A 25962-nucleotide genomic window follows, 5' to 3' on the forward strand; every position below is an offset into this window, starting at 1 on the left:
CATTGCGTAGATTGAATGCGTTTGTTTGAATACACTGAGTTAAAGCTGCTGTGTGGAGGCTTGGCACATCACATACATATTACGTACAACATCAGAATCCTTCATTTCCACAGGAGCGCCTATTAGATTGTTTTTTGTGGTTTAAAAGACAGGTACCAGAATGGGTACAAAACAAGCATCGAGCTTTATACGTCCAACAGCGTGGCTCAGTCATACAGCACGACACGATCTGAAAACTGTCAACATAAGAGCCAAATATAGTGACGCTTATACAGGCATATGTGAATATCAGCTTCTGTGTATATAATATTTACAACCAAATCTATTGAAAATACAGGCTTTAATCATACTGGGTGCAATGACAATGGCAAGTGTTTTTCTTATCTACAGTGGAAACCTTTTTTAAGGAGTGTTCAGCAAGTTATTCGACAAATGTAATTACATACTTCACATTACATTACTTTCGTTACTGCCACTCAAATATGTCTTTTAACAATTCCAAAACTCCACATGCACATGTTGCAACAAGGTCTCAGCCTACACCTTTTTGTACCTTGTACTTTTCGACAGCTAGCTTAACCCCAGTGACAGCATGCAGCACTCCAGTGTTAAGCCAGCCTTCGTTTTACTCTTAGATTAGTTTAATGCAAGTTAGACACTTAAACAGAAATAATAATCTTGTGTGTATTCCGCATTGGTTGGCACGGTACTGACCACTCTGCACTAAATGCTAATGTAGTTAGCACTAACATAGCTGAAAAAACATCAGCTGTATCTGAGGTGCTCTGGTTGAGACATTTTCCCATGTGCAAAATCTAATGTGGGTAAAGTTCAGTTTTACTCTTTATTTCATCCCATTCCATTCATTAGCATCTTTATTAATAGAGTTGCCCTAAAAAAAGACCCCCTCTTGCTAGATATTTACAGTACAAGACAGCATGGGAAGTTTCCCCAGACCTCTTAGGCATCATTCAGTTGATTTGATTTGAAAAACCTGGGGAGCTGCAATTTGTTTGGTATGAACAGAATCACAGAATGACCAAAAAAGTACTGAGACCTTCCCTTGCTACAGCAACCCAGCTGTGCTACAGGTTAGGATTTTATGCCACAAGAAAAATTTTTGTACTGCACTCTACATTACAATTGTCTCAGTAAAATCTCATTGTAAGCCATTGAATTTCTCCTTAAGGGCAAAACAGTGAAGTGAGGAGAGCTAGACAGCTTTAGGCAACAGATGAATTTAGACATGTATTTCACATCTAACTATAAATTAGATTAAGTAATCCCCGTTCATACACCTTCCGACTCTGAAGCGGGTAACGATAGCAACTGAGCCAGTTAAGTATATGTTACAACATGTAAATTGTCTGAATTTCCAACATATACATTTCCAACAAATTTGGAGTTGGAGGAGTTGCATTTTTCTCTTTTCATAGAGACTAGCTGCCTACCCACGCCTCCAAACTCTGCATCAAGCTAATCAAGATTAACATGCACCAGTTTCTCCACTAACAGACATCCCACCATCTAACTCCCGGTAAGACAGCAAATGTTACTGACTTGTATTGGCTTGTAAATATACTGTGATGTGACATATGTATCTGATGATGTCTACAATCTAATAAGTTTCACTTTAGAGAGAGGATCCTTTTCCTGAGTTTCCAACTCCACAGGTTTTTATTATGAAAGATGAGATGCAGGAAACAGAGACTGATCAAAGAGGGAGTAATAACGTCGTGCAGCCACAGTGGCTTGATCTCCTCTGGTCCAGGTATAATGAACAGCGCTTATGTGGAACAGTGCAGCTGCAGCGATATCAAAGCAAACTAGGTAAGCATACTTACCGACGTCAAAAAAATCCACACACCCACTCATGTGTCACTGTGACTTTACATTGAGTTTCAGTGTGACAGTCACCATAATTTATATTCGTGTCACCAGTCAAACGTTGGTGCAGTTAGTCGAGGGCGGAGTGTCCGCTTTGCTGCGAATCTCTTTGATGTCGTTGAGTGGGGAGTCACTGGTGCCGATCTGGCATTTGAACACCTGCTTGTAGGCCTTCCTGAAGTTCTCTGACAGGAAGGCGTAGATGACCGGATTGACAGATGAGTTGCTGTATGCCAGGCAGTGAGCAGCCACCCGTAACACGAAGGAGGCCTGGTTCAGCGGGAAGGTCCCAAACTCCACCCACAAGTGAACGACGTGATGAGGGAGCCAAGAGAGGCAGAACACCACCACCACCACCAGGACCGTCTGAGCTGTCTGGGAACCACAAATTAGGATCAGAGAGATGTAGGAGAAAGATTTAGTAAGTGTCCTCAGGGACAACAGTGAAAACATTAATGCTGTACGCAGGTTTAAGTCTTATTCAGCATAAAGGAATAACGTTTTTAGAGGTTAGTGCCTAGGATAACTTTCTTCTGTTTTCATTCTTTATTCATATTCCATGCACCTACACCAGGGCTAAGTTGGGCAACATGGCAGTCCTCCAATCTTCTTTAAAGCATGTTAATGTTTTTTGTCATATTATCATTATGGCAAACGTGGGCAAACAGTTGCCTATTTAGACATCCTGCAGATACTGAGCATCATTAACATCCATTTGGAGTCTTTCACCATTTCTCGCAAAATGGTGAAAGTAGGTCCAAAGTTCACTCGCTTTTAGCTCTGTTTTGGTTTTGTCCACCAAATCCTGAGAAATTCATCTGTGTCTTTAGCTCTTTAGCTACATGACCCACTATGTTTACCGTCTACTGCCTAACCCTGTGACCCATGAGCTAAAAGGTTAAAAAACTATATCGGAGAATAACTGCAGACTTAATAATTCTTCATGGATTTCTTACTATGAGTAACCCCTTTCACATTGCACATAGTCATTTTATCCAGTGATAATATAAAAATATTGATTAGTGTTGCTTTAAATTGACGACATCAATATTAGCTCATTCAGGCCTCATGAACCCTTTAATTGTATTACATTAAACCGACCAGTACAACATAAATCACATTATCCTTTTAACATTTCACTCAGCAGATCCAGCAGCAATTCTGTAGATCTTAACCCTCATATTAGGATTGATGGCAATGCTTTTATTCATGATTGATTTTCTTGTACAGTACATAGATGATGAGGCACACTTCTGGGTGGAACAAAACAATGCAAAAAATCCCTCTAATCCATTTAGTACATCTCATTCCAACAAGCAAAGCTACATATTAGGGTAACCAAGAGTGTAGGTCTGTATCAAAGCTTTGTCCTTGGGTCTATAGACGTTTAACAATGGCAAGAATGAAAAACATGAAGTAAAGAAACTATGTAAGTCGTCAACAGAGACCTTGCTGCACTAACAGATCATTCTGTTCTGCTGCTATATACATGAACAGCAGGTAACATGTTGTCTCTTGCAGTTGACATGTAGAACCTATCCTCATCTAAGAATAAAAAAAGACAATTTAACATAATGTTCTGAAAATGATGACCAGATAAGTTAAAAATAAGATGTTATAACTTAATGTGACAATCGTGGCAAATCAATTTTATGGAATGTCTAAGAGGAAAGCGGTGGATGTTATTACTTCAGGCAAAACTATCAGTAAAGCCAAAGGCTACAGCTGGAAAGGTTTGTAATAGAAAACTAATTACATGCTCCCTGATCTGCTGAGCCCCTCCACTGCATTTCAAGGTAGCAATTGGATGTATTCCACAACTAATTAGTTCCCATCATAGAAAAAAAAAAAAAAAACACAGAGGAGCCTGACAAATTAATTAGAAATGTAGCTTTCTCTGTAGCTTTGTTCAAGTAAAGTTAAAAATGAAAACATGCCAAAACAGTCCAGAATAGCCTTTTGAGCATGTAATGATTGAGTAGTAGGTTGATAGTTAAGATATTAAGTTAAGAGCAGGGAACAGTACAGGAAGAGTGACGCAGAAAGAGGAATACATACAGCCTAGCACAAAACTCAATGCATTGTTCTCTAGATATAAAGAACATCCTAATTTTTGACTCATACATTTCTGATGACCAATGTTGAATTGAAGCTGCTGTACTGAGGCTGCCATAGTAACCAGAATCTACAATGAACAATTGAATTGAAATCTAAGGTTTCCAGTACTCTCCAGTTCTCTTGAGGAACACAAGAATTTCACACACGTTAAAATGTGAAATATTTGTATCGTATTTGTTCAATACTTCAGTGAAGTGAAATATTCCAAGATAAATCTTTAATGGCTGCACTGGATATATGAATATCAATTCAAAAGTCTCTCAAGATGTCATTTTAGCACCATTAGAATGACATACTGTATTCAGAAAGTTGCATTTCTTTGAATAATCATAGTCAACGCAACATTTGTTTTTAACGATGGAGCCGACAAAGGGTTGAAGATGTTATATCTGTTTTTGTACCAAAAAGTGTTTAGTCAAAAAGTAGACTCTCAAGTGTATTCTGCTTTAGTTGGCTAACATGGGACTATCTGATACTTAAAAGTCCAGTGTGTAGGATTTAGTGGCATCTAAGCGGTGTAGTTACAGATTGCAACTTTGTCGCTTCACCCACCCTTCCAGCGACAGGAAAGAAGAAACTACGAAGACTGCAAAAAAAAAAAAAAGAGCGAGTATGTGGTCGCCCTTCTGGGTTACTGTAGAAACATGGCAGTACAACATGGTGGACTCCATGGAAGACAACCAGGTGGTGTCTGTAGGCTCATTCTAGGGCAACAAATCTTATATTCAGATAATATATACTCATCCCTATGAGTATTATATTCAATATATTCTGCCAATAGATCCCTGTAAATGTTACACACTGGACCTTTAAATCAGGAAAGAAAGTCAATAAGGAAAAAGACACAGGAAGGTTACAATGTTTGCAATTGCATTTTTCTAAAACATTTTCTAAATACAACTCATACCAAAATTAAAAATGAACTGTGGGTACAGTTGTAACCTAGAACTCATAAGCAGTATGACAATAATGATAACATGTCTGTGCAAATGTTTGAGCAGTCTGTGGAAAGGCTCCATGAACCATCGTATCAAATTCACACAGTCGAGTGTTGATCAGTTTTACAATAAACCTGTAATGAAACTGCACCTTATTGATCATATTAGAGATAAACGTCAAAGATTGCACCATATCCAATTTGAAATGAAAGGTCAATATTGGCTTGAGATATCAGCTCAAGCCCGACTGTAATACACAAGAACATGCACACACACACACACACACACACACACAGACACACGGCCGCGGACACAGTAGCCAGTGAGAGGTTCCCACAGTTTTAGTGGAGCAGTATGTTAACCATTTGTTTGGATAGCCGCCATAATAACACATTCATATCTTCACCTCGACCCCAGTTAGGCTAATATAAACAGCACCATCACTACAGGAACAAAAAACTAATAAAATGCATGCCTTTCAGCCTCTCTTCTCCCCTCTCTTCTCCAGCCACACTGCCTCTAACCTTGTTTTGTTGAAAGCTGTTGGTTGGTAAATAATTGATTAAAAGCTGTCAAGATTCATTTTTAGTGTCACATTTTAGTAATGTATTCAAGTCAAAGCTGGATTTTAGCAGAGAAGACATTTCTGCATAAGCGAAAAAGACGCAAAAAACATTTAAACAGTTGTAATGTGCTCTGCAATTCACAGCTCATTTCTGCTATTTACATAAACAACAGGCTATATGTATATATAAAAATGCTTTTGAAATCAGTGTGTCAGAATCAAAGGGGGTCTGTCTGCACTGTCTACAGCGTGCAAGAAGAAATGCACGCACCAGTTTAACAAAGTGCCAATCTCAAGAAGTCGCTTGGGGTTTGTATCAAAGCTGCCTCTAAAAAAACAGCTTCAACAGACCAGAATGCATTGCAGCTATATGACTAGTTGGGTTTGGAGGAGGGTCCATTTGCAGACTTCACATCTGGGCACTACAGGTCTACGAGCCAATATGGATTTCACTACAGTTATGCCAATAATGGTACCTCGGCGCATTGACATAGCAGTTGGTGACACTAATGCTTCTGCCAGGTCCCATTAAAGTACTGCAGGAGAAGAGGGCGCAACAAGATGATGTAATCAGAAGTGTGCCAGTTAAACCTGGAAAGATGGAAGACCTTGGAAATATGAGATTTGTTTCATGTATTTTTCTAAGGAAGTCTCTTCATCTGTCCACACAGATGTGATCATCTGTTCTAATGTCCAGTAAAGTGAAAGCTTCAGTGGACTTTTAAGTCACGTGCTTCATGAGCGTTTTGTTCCTTGGTTTATTTGCACAACGTTTTTTCTATTGTCTTAGACTTGTCTCGGACTCGTTGGTATTTGCACTGGGACTTGGCCATTGGTCTCGCCAATACACTATTGGTATTGGATATTGGTTTCATTCAAAATCCATCTAGAATGGGTATTGGCCGCAGTAACCATGGTTACTAGGCAGCCAGTTGTTATCACTGGAATTGCATGCCTGGATGCCAGAACTCATCTCACAGGGAATGGCAAAAGAATTGACTTGGACTCAAACCTCTTTGGATTGAGCCTTGACTCTGTCTTGACTAGCCCTGGTCTTGGACTCGTCTTGAACTCAACAAAGGTAGTCTTGACTACAGAGAGGTTTAGGAGTAGAGTGAAGAAATCTTGTTTAAAATTCTTGTCTCTGTTGGGGATCCTTCCTATTCGCTTACAGACCTGGGGTCTCAAAATGAGATGTCTTGAGTCGGACCCTCATGTGGGTGTGAGTTGTTGTTGGTACTTTGAATTACTTTTTAAGCCACAGCGAAATTCATTCAGTTAGCCTAGCAAGACTCAGTTCGGATAATTAGCATTTACAGATGCTGTTAAACAATTTCAAGATGACTTAGCCAAAAAATAATTTTCATAATTATCTATAGCCATCTGTGTGCTCCGTCTGGAAGCCTGACTGACTCATATAATTGAGAAAAAAATCTGCTAGACCTACAGTACTAATTATTGGCTTTTTAACCTCTGGTTCACCATTGAGAATCCATTAAAAACATTATTGTTTGCCAAGTAAAATGAACTCCAACACTCTGGTATTTCTAAGAACATGAACCAGGAGACAAACCCAAAAAATCATTCTTTATCTGAACAGGACATAAAGCTAGGGGGGAAAGAGATTTATCTGTGTCGGGTTTGTCACATCTTTGCACAAAAAAATTAAAGATTAAGGAAGATTTCCAACTTTTTTTTTATTTGGCTTTTGAGAGTGTCTCGTTTGGCTGTTGGAAGCTGTCTGTTTCCTACTGTGGGTGTCTGAGAGTGATAAAAAGTTTGTCTAGATGTATTTCACAACAGCAGTGGGAGTAACCTTGGTCTTCCCAGCTGCCAGTGAGATTATATTTCACAAGCATTAGCTGCCGAGACCTGAGTGAACCACACAAAACCATTGATTAAACACTTATTTGGACAAATTCCCTCCGCTTTCCACCAAGGACACTGTGTGGCTCACAGCAATTTGTTTTTTTGTCTCATTTGATTTTTTGTCTTTTGTGAAAAGCACCGATTGCTTGTATGACATATCCGTTAATGCTTTAAGGCAGCACATAAAAGGAGCTTGCAAACATGATGCCATCCTCGTAATTAATTGATAAAACTACTCTGATTTTTTCCTTTGAGATAACCTAGTTTAGGCTTTCAGGAATAGTTTCATATTTTGAGAAATAAGTTCATTTGCTTTCTTGCCGAGAGTTAGATGAAAGGTCAATATCACTCTCATGTCTGTACAGTAGATATGAACCTCCAGGAGATGGTTAGCATAGATTAGCAGACTGAAAACAGAGGGAAACAGCTAGCCTGACTCCTGTCCAACAGTCAGTCAAAGTCTGCCTACCAGCACCTCTAACTGTGCTTTCAGACAGCGACCATCAAGCTGTCTTTGCTGCTGCATTTATGATAGTTTGTTTATGATAGTTCAGTGCTCACTGTGTGAAATGATATATTATTTAACTGCTATCTTAGTTCCCTGGATTATACATCTCTTCACCAGCATTGTTCAATTGTTCATTGTTTGGGACAATTTAGCTGGTGATGATATAATACTTATTATAATTATACTGGCAACCGTTTGCTGTCTGCAAGCGCCCTGAAGTTCACTACTGACCATGTTAATAGCTGGTAAACATAAACGGAAGTGGAGCAGGGATTTCTTGTCATTAACCTAGATCGCTAGGCAACCAGCAGAGAACTTTCAAGAAGTCATACTTCGGCAGAAATAGTCCCTCACATAACGGCCCCTATGACCACAACTTTGGTTTTTAGACTTTGGTTTTTATGTGACATCCAATATTATGAGCTTTGGAGGCAAATTTTGTTAAATGGACTGCATTTTTGTAGCACTAATTTGCCTCACATTTACACACACACACACACTCACTGGCCTGTCCAGCTGGAGCCATTGGGGTTCAGTGGCACGGTCAACTGAACACTTGGACAGATTCAGGTTACTTGTTTCCTTTTCCTTTATGCTTAGTTAAGCTAACCCGCTTCTGGCTGTAGCTTCATATTTACAGTATAGATATGATTGATCTTTTCATCTAACTATGGGCAAAAAAGCTGTTGGATACCCAACAGATCAGCCAGGTTAGCTCTTTACCTCATCTCAGTTAGAGTGCAGAGAAAGCATCCAGGGAGTTGAGTGATCATGGGACCTGTGACAGGACAGGAGTCCATTTTTTTTTTTCCTTTTGAAAATGGGTTTTGCGTGGCAGCACCCTTACCTTGATTTCCTACCATAGAAGGACGTGATAACAGCTTTGGGAGATCTTTCATCTTTCATCTTGCAGTTTATCTCTAACCCTTTTACAAATCACTCTATTTGTCTATGAAGTCTTAAAGTAGTTTTAACTGATTCTGTTTCTGTTCTGTTGTTTTTTTCAGTGTTACTCTAAACAGGTTGTAACTTCGAATGGATGTTAAATAGTACAAAAACTAACAACAAATGGGCTGATCTAGTATATGCATGTGTATTATTCACTGTGTGTAGATTGTGCAAGGAACAGTGCTATACTGCACATAATTCGTCTTATTATTAAACATTTTCCTTGACACTCACTGGACAAAACCGAGACACACTGCCAAGTAAACACCGGCTTTGGCACTAGCACCATACTTTTATTTTCAAAAAACCTAAATATACTTGTTGCAGCTTTCATGTTTGGCAGCATTACACCAGTTTGTCATACCATACACAGATTTAATATGTGTGCACAAACTGTCTGTTCTGACATGAGTTATAGTTAAACAGTAGCTACCTTACCAAGGTAATTTATGTATTACAGGCTGGCTTTAATGCGCTGTTTGCCAACCGTTTATCACAAACCTGTCAGTGTAATATTCCCTCTGTGCATTCTCCATCAGCACTCAGTGCACATAGTAAATCATGAAATTCCTGTTTCACCTTCTGTAGATGTTTTAAGCCTCATACGATAAAAGCATATATGTAGGGAGGTATACACTAAAGCACATTTACATGCTCATCAGTCCCCCCCAGCAGACCGGGAGTCTGTGCTGCTAGTTTCTGTTATCAGATCGCGCCTCAAAACTGACTAGCTGTGAAGACAATGGACAGACGGACAGATCGGCAATCAAGCGGGCGACAGCAGATAACTGGCTCTCTGGGAAGCTAAATGACCTCCACTGAGAATAATGCAGGCTAGATGGCAGTTTGATTGCACAGTGCCTTTTGGCCACTTTGCTTGAGTGTGCCAGTTAACAGTGAGCATTATAACATTAATATTCATCATTTTGACCCTAAGGAGAATGAGAGATGGTGGAAATACTTCTCTCTGACCGCCTGTTGAATTGGAGGAAGTGGTACAGCATGTGGTACAGACATATAGTCTAGTCCCACACTGAATAATGTGTGCACTGTGGGGTCAGTGTAGCTGTGATATATATCTTCCTAAAGGCCAAGAACATTGACCCCAGCTTTGAATCAAACCATATGTCAGCGGAAGAAAGGGCTGCAGCTCTGTGAACCGTGAAATGCGCTAATCCAGATAGATGGAGGGCATTTCAGTAAAGGTACAACTTGTGCTGCCCTTAAAAATGATGTAATGGGTGACATCGTTTATCACTGTAATCATCGTCATTAGCAACATTATCATCACCAACATGACAGATATGGGTGTAATACCCCATTCAAAGGTTCAGATGGTCACTGTAATGGGAAACGTTTTACATAATGAGTATTTTCAGGGATTTAAGCATTATTTACAGACAATGAACTTCAACACGTGCCATGTCACATTTTTTTATTATTTGAAGTCCTGGGAATTGATGTAATTCTGCAGTAATTCCACAGGTGATGAATCACCCCATCCTATCTATCTGTGTTATTTAGTGTTATGTTTGTTACTGATTACAGCCGGACAGGCTTGCTGACATACGGATGTGATCCATGACATACAGCCCACTCACAACCATCAAAAAAAGACAGCTTAATACATACCTTTTTCTTTGATGCCTCTGACTTTTTGGAGACATTTCTTAGTTTTTTGTGCAAGTGATTTAAAACCTGTAAGCAAAGAAATAGAGGACAGGTATAGTTTTGGATGGATAAGTCATTTCCATAATTATCAAATGACCCATGACCCATATGGATAGCCCTCCTTACCTTTGCATAACAGAAGGTAATCAGCAGCAGGGGCAACACATAACCAAAAACAAACGTGCAAACGACATAGACTTTCTTCTGGTTTTGATCTGGCCACACTTCCCAGCAAAAGGTGTGATTCTCGCCTCTGTGAAAAATGTTCTGGTAATACATGACAGGCGCAGCCATGGCCAGAGACAGTATCCAAATCACCACCACTCCGATGAAGGCATGTTTGGCCACCCGGATTGAGGAGGACTTTCTGGAATGGACGATGGCAATGTATCGGTCAACGGACATGGCAGACAGTGTGAAGATGCTCACCAGCATGGACACAGTAAAGAAATAGTGGATGAATTTGCAAATGAAGGCGCCCAGGACCCACGTCGGCATCATGTAGATGGTGGACTGGAAAGGGATGCAGAAGAGCAGGTAGGAGAGGTCCGCTATGCTCAGGTTGAGGATGAATATGTTGGTGGTGCTCCGTGGTTTCCCTGGTTTGCTCCGGGCCAGCACGGTGATCACCATGGAGTTGCCCAGCACGCCGAGCGTAAAGATGAGCCCGAAAACCAGCAGCGTGATGAAATTATCCGTGCCGATCCCGAATAAAAGTTTCTGGTCCTCTTCCTCGGCTCTGCTCACGTTCCACGACTCTTCATAGAGCCAAACGGGCTCTGATAAGTTCATGGTGTCTTTTTTTCCCCTTTTAGATGAATTTGAAACTTTGTCAAAATGACCTATGGGAGGTCTGTGTCCCGCTGCTGCGGCTTCATGACACAGTTTTAAGAGCAAGGGTTTTGTTGGTCCGGTGCGTCTCCAATAGCGCTCACACTGTTTTTTTTTTCTGTTTTTTTTTTTTCTTTCTTGTGTCTTTACCCCAAGGTTTCGGTAAATCACGCGCTTTATCCTGATAGCTCACATTAGTAATACGTGTAAACACATCTTTCAAAGCAAACCTGTACAGCATGCATCAGTCTTGCCGCTGCGCGTCTTGGAGTCTCTCCTGGTGCGCACCTGATGTGTCTGCGCACCGACCGCGCTGATCCACTCTGTAGCCTAGTTCTCTGCGTCTGGACTTTCCCCCTCACATTATAGCAGGGGCTGGGCTGTGCCATTCACGTCAGCACTCAGTGTACCACCTCCCAAGAAATGCTGGGGGGGGGGGAAAGTATATTTATCTGGATACGTTTTGTTCCCAAAGTCTCTGAAACCATTCCTGTACAATTTGAATGCCAGAGGCCAAAGTCATTTTCTTAGTCAGACTCAATTAGTTTTGACACAGTACGGCTTGGGAGCAAATGTTAGTGTGCTTATCCGCCTGAACTGTCTAAATTCTTTATTCCACAAAACAATCTCGTTCGGCAGTCTTGCTATGATTGCTTTATTTGAGTTTCATTCTCTTTTGTCATAAAAAGGAAATAAGCTTTCTAAAAAGGCAAAAACGTTCAGTGTTGTCACTTTTTGCTTCCTGTACACGTTATTTCAGCAGTTAATATGCATGGAATGAAATATGTATGGGTTAGGGTTAGTAAGTAAGTAAGGGAAGGATGGTGGTGTCATTGTACCATGAGAGCTGCAGTGTGGACGCAGGATACTGTAGAGTGAAAGTGCAGCATTTTATGATCAAAATGAAAGTCACATTAAAAAGAAAAGATGGAAGTTTTATTGCTTTGCAGCAAAGACCACACACCACAAACGTGCTAATAATAATTTATTGTATTCAGACAAGCTATGGTGTGCTCTCTCAAGCTGCTACATGCTTCCATAAAGATCCATATTGTCAAGTTAGACACCAAATATATGGAACAAGGCTTTCGGTCACAAATTGGTGAAGTGATGACTTCCTACTTATAAAAAGCTTTAGGATATAACAAAATAATTTAATATTTACGCAATTCTTATGTAGAATATAACACATCCCTTGGGTGACAAAAAATAGATTTCTAACAGACATCTGAAGAAATCATGAGATTCAAAAGAGAACAATTCTTCATCAGTTTTTGGTGAAAGGGCACACAGCGCTCTCTCAACATGAGCTGATTCCCCAGAAGACTGAAGGGTCATTTTGAAGCCCAAGTTGAAGAACTGTTGATGACATTTTCATGTGTGAACTATTGGCTTATTTTTCACTGTGATGAAAAATCCTCTGAGTTGAGCTTATCATGCCACGGTTCACTGAAAACATACAAAAGCAATAATATCTCCACAATCACAAAGAGCTGTCTCTGCCGCTGCCATAACCTGAGCTTAATCGATTAGCCAGACAATCTGGCAATATGCACTTATCTGATCAGTCAGTAGTGATGGGCTGTATTTATTTTGTATCATCTAAATCTATTCATTGTTTAGTCTTACGCTGTCAGAAAATAGTCGAAGTCTTGAGATATCGTGTTTTGTCTGACCAACAAAACCCAAAGATATGCAGTGTACTGTCCCATAAAACAAAGGAGAGCAGCAAATCCTCAGCTGAGAGACTGGAGGTCATGTTTGGATTTTCTGCTTGAAAATGACTTCATTGATTAATCAATTATCAAACTACATACTCGCCTGTCTAGTAGCAGTGGAATACTGAAAACACTTAACTCTCCTCTGCCTTAAACTTGTAGTCTTGAAGCCATGCGATGAAAGTCTGGCACTCTAAAGCTCATATTGTGAGCATGTTTTATTGTCAGCTACAGTATGTGACCCAGCCCATCCATTAAAACCCATGAGATGCTAATAAGCTCAAAGACGTTAAACAAGCATTGCACTATATTTGGTTTGAATTGAACTGTTGTTGGCACCATCTTGGGGCTCATTACTGTGGTGTTTGATTGTCAACTAATGATGTATGGATGTTACTCTGACACTGCTTAAACCTACAATAAGTCATTGCTTCGGCCACTTGTGGGCAGCAGAAACAGTATTGATTCTCATCTTTTAAGCTGATATGGTGAACAGTTGCTTATTTGAAGGTCCAGTGTGTAACATTTATGAGACTTTATTGGCAGAAATAGAATGTAATATACATAACTATGTTTTCATTAGTGTACAATCACCTGGATATAGGAAGCGTTATGTTTTCGTTACCTTAGAATGAGCTTTTCATATCTGCAGACGCTGAAACTCACTATCAAACTCCATAAAATCGAGGGGATCTGCAGATTAGGTCAAATTCTCTGTAGGTTCATCACTTCTTTCACATTGTTTTATACGTTGTTTCTATTGGTGAAGGTTGTGTTTCTGTAATGGATGTTTTCTTTGTCTTTGTTGGTTCAGTTCTTTTTTATGAACAATCTTGAAAAGTAGAACACAACACTTCCCAGAAAAGACCGCTCAAACATAAATATAAAATGTCTATTTTATATTTATTACTCTTGACGGTTGCAGTACTTGTTTTTTCTTTTTCTTACTATGTTTATTGTGATGTTTCTGCATCAAAATGGCTGGAAAACCTACTTGGCAATAAACTGATTTCTGATTCTGATTCGACCCAATGGGTTTAGAGCAGCAAATACAAAAGCTCTTGTTAAATGGATATACTGTTGTTGTATCCATCAGTAATCTATGTTACAGATAATTACTTTCATAAATGCAACAGTTTAAAGTTAAAATGCAGGGCTATGTATTACAAATGGTTGTATTTAACTACTTAAGAGCTTACTTACCTACTACTCAAGCTAACTCTATAATAAACTGCTATACCACCCTTGGATGTCAGACACTCTTAATTAATTTTTCATTTTGTTTCATCCCTTCTTTGAACACATTTTATAGCGCTGACAGATTTTTCTTGCACGGTGAGAATTGCGGTTGTATTGCATTTCCCTGTGGACATGGATTGCCTCCATGTCAGAAGCCATGCTTCTTTTCACTGTCCATTGTTTGCCTTTCTACTCCTCTGCTTTGTTTCCCATTAGACTCAGCTGTGTTAGAAGAAATGAGACGGGTGCAGGTTCTCCGAGCTCTGCCGGCAGTGACGGCAATGGAACTGAAAAGCGTAGGTGAGGATGGGTCAGGACGGAATAATTCAATGGTTTCTGCTCCTGTCAGACTTTCAGAGCGCACAAGTTCAGCTCCCTGCTCGCTGTGCCTCCCAGCAAACAGAAACAGTACTGACAAGAGGCCAGACAGCAAGCAGAGTGAAGAGCACACACATCACAACAGCCATCCATCCATTTGGACATGATTAGATTGAATATAACCTCTAAATGGTCGGTATAATTGTTATTCAAAGGTCAGACACACAACAACAGCCAATACAAAACAAATAGATGAAAGGTTATTCTAATAACGTATATATATATAAATATATATATATATATACGTTATATATATATCGTAATATAATAGAACATTATTACATGTAAACATCTGTACCTGTGTTCTAAATATAGGATATGTTCAGTGTCTACCTATTCATTTCCTTTTCTCTTTGATATTATTTATTTGTTGGTACCAAAACCCTGTTATATCTTAAAACATTTTCAAGGGTATTTGAAGGATATCTTCCACTAGGTGGGGCTATTTTATATTAAAGAAGTGCATTTAAGACTTCTTTAAATCCAGCTGTGATGGGAATCTTTTATCGACAGCTTAATGTGTATTTGAGTGTTTCAGCCCTGCTGAATGACTGTTGCTGCTGCTGTCTCTGGCACTAATTTCCTCTGTGTGTTTGGTGGGTAGTCATCAGTGGAAATAATGAGAACACTGTACCAGCCAATTTGATTTAGCAAAGTGACACAGGTTAATCTCTGTGGTTTCAAACAGCAATTGCATATACAGCTCCAGCATTTGGGGATGCATAATCACATTGGGAATGTGCCCGTACTGTCACACAAACTCATGCTGTAAATGCAGTTTTCTGCTTGTTTTGCCGCAGCAGTTTGTAAGGGTTTCTTTCAGCAGAGGATGCTATTTTACGAATTAGAAACACTGTCTCTGTTTCGCTACTATCCCTGAATTGAATCAGGCGTGCTGCGCTGCACATAAACACACAAAGATAAAGCAGGTCAATTTTAAGGATTAGTGTACTGCTTTGTCAGATAAAGTCTTAAATGAAAAGGTTATCATTTATTGATGATTGTGAGTGTTCTGGCTTAGAAAACTAAAGTAATAAAGTCTTTTGATTGCTTCCATCTGTCAGCATAATCGTTAGAGACAACAGAGAAAGTGGTCACACCACAACTTCAGGCAAACCTTCAATTAAAGTGTGTGTTAGCCTTAGACAGATATTATATTGGGCTTACAACAGGCTGAAAGCTATTTAAGTGTTTTACACCATGTGAAAAAACACATTCAGAGGAAACTAAATCCTCATAAATATTATGTTTTCTCCAGAAAAGCTAAACCCTTATATTTTGGGGTGAACTTTTGTGGATATTCTGAGTATCAGAACCACACATCCTTTATAGCCAAACCATACAACCATAGCTATCAGCCTTATCAGTCAAACCCTGAGTGAGATGAGAGTCTTTGTGCGAATGATTTGTATTTATTGCCATGCCTGGCAGTGGTCGTGGCTTTACTCTCTGTGTGAGATGTTATCTCTGAGTTTTCCCCCTTCCATGTGATTAAACCTAAAAAGGTGAAACCAGGCGATATTCAATATCCATCAGGTTTCTTGAAGGTCATTAACCAAATGTGTAGAGATAAGAACTGCTCATAAACGCCCTAAGCTGCCCTTTGGGTGGAAGTACTTTTAAACTACATTTTCAGTAACCATCCATAATTCAAAATGAATTCATGTCCGCATTAGTAAAATGAGAGAGGTCTCATCTTTAAATGAAAGGTACTGAAATCTCTTGGATGAATACTTGGATGAATACTTCTCTCTGCCTCAATTACTTTGCCAATTTTATGCTTCCTGTCACCGCTTCACGCTTGGCCAGTGTCACCGCTGCTTTTGGGTGTTTTATCAAGTCTGTTTTGTACAAAAACATCCGAGCAATTTCTCATTTATATATTAATTGTTTTGTAGGCTTGTTTTGCATTTAATCATTTTTATCCATTCACATACCACAATCTATGTCTCAAGTAAGCTGGAGCATTTAGTATAAGCATGGATAGGCCAGCAAACTACCATTACCTTTCAGACAGTAATAGAGCTGACATATAGTGATGTATTGACGAGTCAGCCCTATAAGTGAATGATCAGAGATGGCTCCCGCCTGAGAGACTTTACTTTAATTAAAAACATGAATACCAGACAGAATAATAGAATGAAACTATAAAGTTCAATACTTTGTTAAATACAATCCAGAAATGTCTCATTTAGGTAATTTGGGCAAGTTGCTCAAAAAATGTAATATATTACACTACTAGTTATATTACTTTTCTGCCACTACCCACAAAACTGATAATTGTGTCCCTTCTCCACAAAATTCAGATTAAAATCCAGCTTTGTCTGTTAAAATCAAAGTAATGGAATATTTCCAGCTGCTGAATGTAAACATTTCCATTTTCCAAACTAGTTTCCTCCACTATTACAAAAATGAATCCAAGGATGTGATGTCAAATCAGTCGAAATCAGTCGAAAAGTAATATTGTAACTAACTATAATATTATTACAGAAATGTATTAGTATTGTATTAGTAAATGTATTAGTTACACTACTAGTTACTGGGGAAAGTCATATTATTACCAACACTGATAATAACATTAAGACCCAAGCTGGGTGATATGTTGCGCCAGTTGCCAACATAGAAAAAAACAGTTCAATGTAAATAATAATAATAATAATAATAACGTTGATTTATAGCATTATTCAAGGTTTGCATACCAGCAAGTGTTAAATTAAAGTATTCTGGAAATTATAAGGTTTTGTATGATTACACTGAATAATTTAAATGATACATGTGCACACACGCCAATCAAAAGTCAAAATGTAGCTAAATTTGGCGGAATTATAAAGGTCAGAATTGGTACTAAATGGAGAGCTGTTTTGCTGAGCTGAGTCATATGATGCAGCCATCATTACTGACATATCAGGAGACAGCGAGATCAGGAGCCGGTTGCACTAGCTGTTCATGATTTCAAAATTAGCCTTAGTTATAACGTGTATACTATAAGTGGTTACAAAGTGGAGATTTATGCATCACTAAATGAGAACAGGTCATATGTAGAGATCCTTATAAATATGTACACCCAATAACAGCCAGGTCTAAGTGTAAGTGACTAACTGAACTGCTAACTGAAGCTACATGATGACCCGAAAAGACTGAAGTAACGGAGCACAGTTCACTCGACATCTGACACTTAAAATGTGTCTTCAGCTGTCAGTATTGATTAAAGCCAATAAAAGCCCGATAGTGACAGGAAAGTGGGGGGAGGAAAAGGGTGTAGGGGGGGTTGGTGACATGCAGCAAAGGGCCACAGGTTGGAGCCAAACCCATGGCCCGCTGCAGCAAGGACTCAGCCTTGGAATATTGGGCACCAGCTCTACTAGATGATCTATCCTTAAGCCCTGAGAGGTTTTTTTTTTATTTATCACATGGTTAATTGCTTTTAGTCAGATGTTGCTCCAGATGTTTCCTAGCAACTGATATACCATAAAGAATTTGCTACCAAAAACATTTAAAAAGTTTAAATGGAGCAAACTGAGACTAAACTGAAGTAAATGACTAGTTTAAAACTTCCTTCAAAGCGTAAAACTTAGAAAGGACCTGTTGATTCTGTCTGAGTGCATTATAAGTCATGTGTCATACAATCTTACCCAGGTTATTCTGACCTGGCTATGGCGACAGCATGTAGATCTAAAACCACATTACTTCAATACACAGATGCAATTACAAACAGTCATTCCAGGTGTGTGCCTTCATGCAGAAGCCAGAGGACAGTATTCATTAGAGTTCAAGGCCTCTGTGTGCATGTGAGTAATTTAATAGTTCACACTTTATTCTCAGTTTCAGAAATCATTACCTGCCAGTTAACAACAACACTGATGTATGGAGGTGACAGTTAATCAAGAGACTTGAAGCCATTCTCACTTAATGAAAAGTGACAGTTTGTAAGTTATTGTGTATTAGGTGTCTTTCTCTATACAGCTAACACAACAGAGCTTTGTAGAATTGATTATGATCACCCAGCAAAGCCTTCACTAACGGACATCTATAGGCCCATTTGTGGTTCTGTTCATAAACACACCAGAAAACAGCACAAGACGGCACACTGTACACGGAAGATCTTCAAACTACAACTAAATAAACCTTTTAGTTAAGGATAAAAGGAAATCCATCTTGCTGCTGTATGCATGAGGACTTTCAATCAGGCTAATTATTCCAGACAAATACAGATGAGAGCAAGACACCTGGATATATTTCCAGCAAGTAATCAAGCAAAACATCTAGCGATACATAAAAACATGAAATCATGAGATGTGTCTGCTTCAGGCCTGTAATTCACCATCTGTCCTCGTCTGCAACTAGTGACAACAAACACCCTGTGATTCTGGAGATCTGTTTTCAATCAATAACTGAGGATATCATGAGTTTTAGTTTTGAGTCAAGGAAATATGACTGCAATAAGCACGTTTCCCTCAATACAGATACATAGATGACAAACAACTCCCCCTTCCCTGAGTTACTGTGATGGATAATCCAGGCTGTTTTAGGCCCATTACCTCAACTGAGGCCTGGCCATTTCCATGACAACGAGTTACTGTATCTCTGTCGAAATCGGTCCAGGCTCTAAGCTAATGGGTTATTATTATATGACTGACGATGTTGAGTCATTTTCTCTGCCTTGGGCTGATCTCCCTTGATTCTGCCAGCACCTCCAACTCCCCCCCCCCCCAACCCTGCAGTCACAAATGCTATCAGGAGCTCTGAGTCAGGATGGATTGGACCCGGTCATCCCGGATACATTATCAGAGGCGATTTGATTTCTCTGGTCAACGCTGCATCATCGTATTACACAGCATCACATCTGATCATCTTTAAGCGGGATTGCTATGGCTCGATAGATTGTCATGTGACAGACTGCACTGAAGCTGCTTCTCCATGGCACTACTTCTCTGAAACTTCGGAGTATTTTTATGTGAAATATAGCATGTCCCCCACAGAATCTAGAGCAATAATCAGAATTGTAGTACTTGTCCAATACTTGAATTTATGACCAAATATCTGCAAAATGAAAGATCATCAGCCTCAGGTGTCCTTTGTGTTTAGTGCTCATTAGAGAATGAATGTTAGCAGAAAAGTCTTACATTTGATTTTTTTTTTGATTTTCCTTACTTTTGTCACACAGTTTAAAAGGAGAAAAGAGTTGATTGTAGTGCTTTAATTAAAATAATTGGACTGCAACACAAAATCAATGATGAAATATGAGAAGAATAAGGCAGAACAATACTGAAAGGCCTTTTGGGGTTTTGGCAATGTCCTAATACAACCCTATCTCTAACAGTCTCACATTAAACATCTGAGAGAGCGAGACCTACAAATACTTAATCACAGCAAAGTAAAATGAAGTACAGAAAAATATAAAATGTAAAACTAGCCACAAACAACACAAAGGATACAGAATAAAGGGCAGCATCCTCCCCAATAATATCACTAACATCATTACTATGGAAATTACAGTAGCATAGAGATGAATAAGTCCTTCTCACATCAACATCATGTTGTACAGCTTTTGTACTGGTTTGCATTAAATCGTTCATGTTGTGTTGTTGTGTCCGTCCCCTGTATATGACCAGTAAAACAGTTAAATGCAGTTCTTATCTAATGGCTGCACTTGTCCTAGATTTATGATTTTTTTTGGTCAACACAGTTTTCCATGAAGTTAGTATTTATTTCTCAGGTGGACTTTACTTACAAAGTCATGGAGGTTTCAACGGTTCTGAGAGGATACAAGTAAGAACTGTGTTGTTTTGAGACGCCTGAGTATTCAAACAGCACCAGTAAATCTCATTCCATGGCTCACCGACACTGCGAGATAGCTTCCTTTAGAATTCAATGGAGTAGGAAGGTGTGGAAATTATTTATGTTAATATAACTTGGGAACATTTCTATCAGGCACTGTAATAAAAGAAAAATGAACCATGATTATAAGGCCCGTAGGGTATTTATTTGAAGTGTAAATAAAGAAAACACTACAACCACAAGAAACAATTTCTCTCTCAGAGAGGCCTTCTGAACTTGTCCAACGTCTGGTCCAAATTAAAAATCCAATCCAATAAAAAATATTAACTCTTTCCTGCGGGGCTAATACAATTTATTGAAGTTTATTTTAAAGTTCAATATTTCTGAGCAAACCGTATTGATTCCAGTGGATATAAGTTTGAAGACAGAAGCAAAATCCCCACTTTTCAAAGAGCCGTGCTTTGAAAAGTTTTTAAAACTAAGTTGCATCAGGTGCAGTGCCGACAAAAGGAGTCAGATCCTTCGCTAAAAAGTACTGCACTGCAAGTCCTGAATTCAAATGTTATATGTTAAAGTACAGAAGTAATGCTCCTGTCAGTGTTATATTAATTTTGAGTTATTGCATTCATGTAAAAGGCCTCCTGTCGTGAATAAATAAAACAAAAACAAATATTGGATTGGACTGGTTCAATAGGCCAGGAGCAAAACATGTGACATTTGAGCTACAACACGAAATGTCAATAGTCACTTCTGGCCTAGGGAGGCCCTCAATGTCTTGGCCCCTGGCAATGTGTTCAGTATCCATGGATGCATTTAAATAAAAGCAGTGTTTTTAGCTGATTATTAGCTGGTCAAGAAGGAGCTAATTATATTGACTCTATGTACACTGCTTGGTTGTTTAACCTATGAATAATAATAATAATTACTTTACTTCATCGGCAAAGTAACATACGCAGGAGGGAAATATATAAGTAGAGTTAAAAGGGCAATATTATATTTCTCACTGAAATGACATGAAGAATATCTATCTCTAAAGTATGTAAAATAAAAATACTCAAGTTAAACAGGCTACACACACACATACATATATAACACTGCGGGCTATTATATGTGCACCAAGTGTTTCACTTAAGGGAGGGAGGAGGAGAAAATGTTCAAACTGCCATTGTTGAAGGAAGCTGGTGAACACTTTGATGCATATTGCACTGTGTGAGGAAGAGTGAAACAGCTGGGACTGAATTAAGCTTTATGATGAAGATAGTAAGGAAGCAGGATGACTGTTACACCTGCACCGACAGAAACACGTCTGCAGTGAACGCCACCCGCCTCTCCCTCAACAACACTGCCCTTGAGCAAGGCACTGGAACTACCTGGCGGCTGCCCGGGTATCGAGCAGCTAAAGCAGAGCCGAGCCTCTGAGTAACCCCATCCTGTAGGTGTTTGGCTAATCTTTTTTTTGTCGTTTTTTTGGTCTGTTTGAGTATATATATATATATATATTTCAAAATCACGACACTATTTCGTTTGCTTAACCCTCCCCGCGACGAGCAGCACGAGCTACTAATCAAGCACAGACGTGCACCAACGTGCTTTTTCAGCCCGCATTTTCTTGGCGGACTAAAAGCTGCATTCCGCCCCACCCCTTTACAAACAACACCACCACACTGTACCTAAATCAGGAAGCACAGAGACACGTTTTTTTTTTCTTTCTTTTTTTTTTTTAACGGAGACACTTTGGTGATTACAACAACGGCGAACCATAAAGTGGGAAAAAGGCGTTATTGTCGATGTTGTTGACGACCACCGTCGACCACTGCTGAAAGAAGACTGACAGTTGGTTACATCCAGTGCAAGGCTCAGCTGTGGATGCATTTGACACAGACTAACCGGAGAAGGGTATGTGCACAGTCGAACTGGTTCAATTCACAAATAAGACAAATACAAAGGCGAGTAAAAGCCAGTGTAAAAGACAGCTACACACACCGTTACTATCGCTGTACTGGGTTTTTTTTTTATTTTATTTTTTTAAACGCGGTGTAACGATAGTAAACATGTTATCCACGTCGACTTGTTTACAGTGCGTTACAGTCGTTTCGAAACCTGCAGGGGGAAATATGCTCGGAATGTCATTTTCGTTCCCGTCCAAGTCTACCGGACTCGGTGTAAACCGTACGTAGTAAGTGTTGTTTAATAAGCATCACTGCCACCAGACAGTGCCACTGCTTTGTCATGTGCTTTGACAGTGTCGCCCCCCCCTCCCCACACAGCCACCACTACTACAACCACCACCCTCCCTGCTGCCTTCTCTCTCGGTGAACCAATCACGGCTAACACGTCCAGCAATTTAACGCTTCTTTGCTTAGTGGTAATAAAAGTCACGGTGTCGAGTGAGATTAAAGGCCTGGTGTCAAACATGAGGTGGTTCTCTTCAATTCGGCACACATACAGCACGCCAAGCAGCACTTTAACCCTATAAAATTCAGAGTTTTGTAAAAATGCTCGACAGTGTTTGCTACCGGAAACCTCGGTGTGTTTGGTTGGCGGTGGACCGTCGCACCAACAGGGAAACCAGCTGTTTAGTTTAAACTTCATGAAATGTGCGCATTGATAGGTGGACCACATGTATGCCGAATGTATTAGAAGGGCACGACGGTTCTTTTAAATGTATAAATCATGTTACACGACTTATGGCAATATTCACCAAAGCGGGTCACCTTTTAAATTGGAAGATTTTAAAAAGAGTTTTGCGCCTGTACCTGAGGGACGTGAGAAAGGAACATGGCAATGTTAGCAACCCCCCAACTGCAGGCCTACTGTCAGCAATGCTTTGGTTAAACAATGTTTGTTAAAGTGTATTATATAATCCAAGCTTCTCAGTTTGTTTGTTTAATATTGTGGCATACTGTAATTAATAGTCATTTTTAACTGTGACTACATACATAGACACGAACCTGTTGACATGTGACATTTAAATGGTCAGTGCACTTGAAATTCAGTTCACTTTAACAGAATCAGCTTTATGGTGGAATTAGAGAGACTCAGTCATTGTTGCTATTACATAACAAGTCAAAAATGACTTAATTGATAATGTTTGCAGTCTTTTTGGAGATGTGTTGTTTCTCCCAGCTGTTGCTTTGGCAGCGTCGTATGTTGTTGTCTTAGTTGGTGGATAGACCGGCCAGCTTCAAGAGGCTAAAACACACACTGTACAGCCTGGAGGAAATGAAGTATTACATCACTCTGCATCCTAAGTAAGGACCGTTCTGTAGCAAGCTCCACTTGTTACTCGACTACGCGTGAAAACAGTGGAGGCCTGTAACAGAACCCATATAGGTTCTATTGGCTTTACTCTACAGAACAACTGCTGACCACTGCTGTTGAGGCATACGACCCTATGGAAAGATACTGTGTGGGCTATCGTTGTTGTTGTTCCTGCTGTTAGTTTCATGTAAAAAAACAACAAAAAAACAAGCTGTGACATGCTCAGTTTCTGTCGCTGCTATGCACGATCTATAAATAAAATATTCACACATGAGTGGTTGCCTATGTCTGAACTGCACTGATTTACTGAAGCCTGCGGCCATGATTGTCCTCTAGACAAGGAATACTGAGCAAGGTAACCTCTGGCTCTGTTTGACGCACGCCGCTTTAATCTTCACCGTTTTCATCTCTCTTCCGTTGACAGAGATAGACCACAGAGCAGATCATGTATCGGTGTCACAGCCGCCGTCACCCGTTGTCGGATAACACGATTGTGCGGCTGTATCATTTTTAATACATTGAGTTGCACTGACAAAAAATGTCTTCGGTGTTAGCTGAAGGATTTTGTGGAACGTCAAGGATTACCGATTAGACAGACAAGCTTGTATTGACCTAGACAAAGCGGGACGCCAGCAGTCGCAGCTTAACCCTCGCATAACTTGTGGAGAAGCTTGGGCTTGCCTGCGACTACCTGAGCCTGCAACCGCGGGAGTGCATTCCTTTGCATTCCTTTGCATTTTACAGGATTTGCCTGAGCTCAGCCAGGAGAGGAAAATGCCCAGAGGTTTGCTCAGCCATCACGTGCGTCACTTGGCATTCCTTTGTCTTCGTGAGAGCAAGACGAGCCTATACCAACAGGCCCTGAAGTGTAGTTTTGCGAGCAGTTACGTGAAAAGTTTGGTGTTTGGTTATTATTTTCCGTACACAGTGAAGTTTCCCGTGCTGCTCAGCCAGTGTGTGCTTGACTGCACGCTCTCTCTCTCAGTTTTGCAGGTGATGCACTGAGGTTAGTCAACTTCCGTCCTCTTAGACTCACAAACTTCCTCTCTTTTCTCACTTCCCCTCCTGTCTGCGCCTGTTCTTGGCAAACAGGTTGAGTCACATTACCGCCTTACAAGCCAATAGCGTTGTTCGTTTCTGCCCAAGGCGTGGTGCTGCCAGTCAACTCGGCGCGCCACACCGACAGCGCATCTTGTCATCCGCAGCGGCGTCACAGCCTGCAATGTGTCAGCTGCTCATAGTGATCACAGCAGATGGCAGAGTTGAATATTTTGCCCCCAGATCCGAGTGGAGAGCTATCTTGAATTATGTGACAGAAACCCCAGGTGGCAGCGGTTGTGTGTCTCCATTAAGGAGCACTGAGCTTACGCATCAGACCCGAGGCTGTATCACTAGGACACCCCAGGGAGGGACGGGAGGTGCCCATGCATAACAAAGCAAAAACAAATACATGCTTGAATTAACAAAGCAATAGCTCTACACAGCATTGGACCCCTGGGAGTTTTATTTTTCCGCTAGAGTATAATATTCCCTCAGAGCCACATGTGCTCGTCGTAGAGGGGATTCCAAAAAAGAATGTTGCAGAGGAACAGCTGTATATCTGTCCGTACACTCAACCCCCTTTCCCTCAAAACATCACCGTGTGTACAAGAAAGCGGCGGGTTCTTGAGCGTCACAGTGATATTTCATCACCAAACTCCGAGAGCAGTTATCTTATGTTTAGAGAGCAGGACGCTTAAGGAAGCCGCGGCCCCGACGTGTCAGACGGGCAGCGGGAGCCCAGAGGCAAACACTGCTCCTGTGGGTGGTGGAGCTGCTTCAGTTCGGCCAGACGGCCACGGCTGACTGGTCACCGAGCTGACAGCACTCTGACTTCTCCTCTAGCCTGGTACGCACACTAAAATCCCGTATCAGCCCACACTGGTGTCATGTTTTAGCCTGCCTCACATTTAAGTACCTCGCTTCGTCATCTGTGATGTAAAAAAAACCAGATGTCCACATAGTCAGAGACAGTGTGCTGCTCATAGTTGAGTAATAAAACAGTTTCTCCTGCTGGGCAACTGACAGCTCTTTCAGCCGGCGAGTCAGTCACATTGGATGGCAGTAGAGGAGGTTGCACCACCGCCTGGTTCATTACCGGAGCAGAGAGCGCCGGAGCAGCCTCCACTCCGCCTCGCTGTCCGCCGCCACGCTCCGCTTCCGTTTCTCTCACCCTTCTCCACTTCAGTCGTTAGATCTGTGGTCATTTTGCGA

The 25962-nt window shown here is 40.3% G+C and overlaps 2 protein-coding genes across 2 annotated transcripts in view; one reads left to right on the plus strand and one right to left on the minus strand.

The window, feature by feature from the left end:
- LOC118336386 (galanin receptor type 1-like) overlaps nucleotides 1-11663 on the minus strand; it is a gene marked incomplete in the record, with an annotated part of 12588 nt that extends 925 nt beyond the window's left edge. The window contains 3 exon segments of the mRNA XM_035673020.1: nucleotides 1-2262; nucleotides 10466-10531; nucleotides 10631-11663. Coding sequence (XP_035528913.1) covers nucleotides 1942-2262; nucleotides 10466-10531; nucleotides 10631-11296 — 1053 coding nt within the window.
- Nucleotides 11664-22079: 10416 nt separating this feature from the next.
- The window catches only part of LOC118335509 (myelin basic protein-like), a 47131-nt gene continuing 43248 nt past the window's right edge, over nucleotides 22080-25962 (plus strand). The window contains exon 1 of the mRNA XM_035671816.1: nucleotides 22080-22344. The gene's annotated coding sequence lies outside the window, so the exon portion shown is untranslated. The remainder of the gene's footprint in view (nucleotides 22345-25962) is intronic.

Source organism: Morone saxatilis, unplaced genomic scaffold, assembly GCF_004916995.1.
Source record: "Morone saxatilis isolate NCDOM2014 unplaced genomic scaffold, NCSU_SB_2.0 Contig24, whole genome shotgun sequence".
Lineage (NCBI taxonomy): Eukaryota > Metazoa > Chordata > Actinopteri > Moronidae > Morone > Morone saxatilis.